This window comes from Gavialis gangeticus, unplaced genomic scaffold, assembly GCF_001723915.1.
Source record: "Gavialis gangeticus isolate Ggan-Ray unplaced genomic scaffold, GavGan_comp1, whole genome shotgun sequence".
Classification (NCBI taxonomy): Eukaryota; Metazoa; Chordata; order Crocodylia; family Gavialidae; genus Gavialis; species Gavialis gangeticus.
The window spans coordinates 22,364,286-22,367,053 of NW_017729003.1; the positions used below are offsets into that span (position 1 = coordinate 22,364,286).

The window sequence follows — 2,768 nt, forward strand, 5'->3', positions numbered from 1 at the left end:
TCTTGGAGTCATCATTGATGCCAAGATGAATATGGGCAGGCAGTGTGGGGATGCAATCAAGAAGGCCAACCGCACCTTGTCATGAATACACAGATGCATCTCAAGCAGGTCCAGGGAGGTGATAGTCCCCTCTATGCGGCACTGGTCAGGCCACAGCTGGAGTACTGTGTCCAGTTCTGGGCGCCGCACTTCAAGAGGGATGTGGACAACATGGTGAGGGTGCAGAGGAGGGCCACTTGCATGATCAGGGGGCAGCAGGGCAGGCCCTATGAAGACAGGCTCAGGGACCTAAACCTGTTCAGCCTCCATAAGAGAAGGCTGAGGTGTGATCTAGTGGCCTGTTACAAACTAGTCAGAGGGGACCAGCAGGCATTGGGGGAGTCCCTGTTTCCCCGAGCACTACCAGGAGTGACTAGAAATAACAATCACAAGCTGGCAGAGGGTAGATTCAGACTAGACATCAGGAGGCACTACTTGACTGTCAGGGCAGCTAGGATCTGGAACCAACTTCCAAGTGAAGTGGTGCTGGCTCCTACCCTGGGGGTCTTTAAATCAAGGCTTGACAGTCACCTTGCTGGGGTCATTTGACCCCAGTACTCTTTCCTACCATGGCAGGGGGTCGGACTTGATGATCTGCTCAGGTCCCTTCTGACCCTACTAACTATGAAACTATGAAATATAATGGGGGGCTGAACTCTGTTTTCATCTCTGAAAATATGTATAAACCAGGTGCTTTTCATTATTCCACTAAGCTTTACATTTACCAATCAAATTTGCTTCACAGTGGGACATGGTCCCTAACACAAAACAGAGATGGTTCAGCCTGATACAGAAAAAAAGCTACAAGGGCAAAGCATCTACTTCCTCCTCCCCTCCCCACCCCATCCCTCCCACAAAATTTGTTTCCATACTCAGATCAGTTTAGAATATTAAGCTTTGAGGTAATCCTCTTACACATATGGCTGAATCACATCAAGAACTGCAAAAGTTCTTAGCAAGGACTGTCCCATGTTTCTCCATAATTCTTTTGGAGTGCCTCAAGAGCTTTCAAGTTCCCAACAGTTATACAGTTACATGAAAATTCCTTTACAATGGTGATGTCCTAAAGACCTAGAGGCCATCTCCTTACCTTTTTTTTAATTTTTTAAAGGAATAACCATGTTCTTGTGTATGCAATTCTTGCTGTCTGGACTTGGAGTATGTTGCAGTTTCCACTTGACCTTGCAGGTTAGTATGTGCATGTAGATGATAAAATAAAACTTATTTATTTTGCTTGCACACCTCAGGGCTCTGAACACTTACAGCTCCAAGGAAATGAACACCCCCACCAAAGAAAAAAAGCAACCCTCCCCCCCCAAAAAACCCCCTCAGAGAATATACTAAAGGCTTTGGGTGGAAAGAGACTGATATCACAAAAGACTATGATAAGATTTTGAAGGATTTTTTTTTTCAGATTGAGCTGCAATTTCTCTAACACACAGTAAGCTTCCAAGCAAGCTGGAATTGGAACAAATAGGACTATCTGCTCTGGTGGCTTCCTTAGAATGGGAACACACTGGCTGAACCTTAACTAGACAAACTCAAGTTAAATCAACTCCCGGGACTATGCTGGCAGCCACTAAGGTTCACACATGGTATCACAGCAGCATATTGGACACGAATCAGGAATCAGAGTTGGAGATCAGACAGGGGGCACATCTACATGAGACGCTAACTGCACAGTACATAAGGGTATGATTGATAGGAGACACATACAGTGCTTGCATAAAATGTGAATTACTCCAGTCTTGTTAATTTATGGATACCAAAAAACACAGGAATATCAGGACTAGTATGCATGAGTCTCCCTTAACCCTATAAGAAATGTTCCCTGAATGACTTTAAATGATTGATTATAATGATACTGTGCCTGTAGGACAAGATAATATATAAATTTTACTTATGGTGCATATAGTCTCTTCCAGTTTCAGGCTATGGGCTGAGGAGGGAGAGGAGGATCGAGGTAGTAAACCAAAGACTGTGGTGCTGGTGTCACCATGAAAGCTTCAGCTTCCATGACCACAGTCCGCTCTTTGGTGAGAGAGGCAGTGAGCTGCTAGGAAAGGATGGCCTCCACTTTTCTCCACTGGGGAGGAGGCTCTTCTCAGCCAGACTGGCTGACCTGCTCCACCAGGCTTTAAACTAAGCCCGCCAGGGGATGGGGGAACTACTGCCACTGCTGGCCCACTGAGTAACCTTTGCAAAGCCAGCAGGCCAAGGCACTTAAGGGAGCCCACCCCTGCCCCAGCCCTGGAACAATCTGTAGCAAGGCAAGGGCCCCCAAAGGAACACTTGCGTGCCTGTACACAAATGCCAGGAGCTTGGGGAATAAACAGGAGGAACTTGTCCTCCTGCTTAACACAAACACTTATGATGTCATAGGGATAATGGAGACCTGGCGGGACTCCACCCATGACTGGGCCACAGGTATAGATGGCTATACACTGTACAGGACAGATCAAGTGGACAAAAGGGGCTGGGGTGTAACTCTTTATGTCAAGGAAAGCTATGCATCCCTGCAAGCCAACATAGGCACCCAGAGTGGATGACTGGAGACCCTCTGGGATAAAATCCATGGAGAATACGGTACAGGGGACACAATGGTGGGAGTCTACTACAGAGCTCCTACCCAGGATCAAGAGCTTGAGCTTTCATCAATGCTGACCTTGTGAAGGAATACCTTGAGAGACTGGATACCTTCAAGTCAGCTGGCCCTGACAGATTACAAC

General features: G+C 46.7%; 1 protein-coding gene across 1 annotated transcript in view; it reads left to right on the forward strand.

Moving 5' to 3' along the window:
• The window catches only part of TMEM26 (transmembrane protein 26), a 62,255-nt gene that overhangs the window by 52,671 nt on the left and 6,816 nt on the right, over positions 1-2,768 (forward strand). Inside the window, exon 5 of the mRNA XM_019507900.1 lies at positions 1,151-1,227. Coding sequence (XP_019363445.1) covers positions 1,151-1,227 — 77 coding nt within the window. The remainder of the gene's footprint in view (positions 1-1,150; positions 1,228-2,768) is intronic.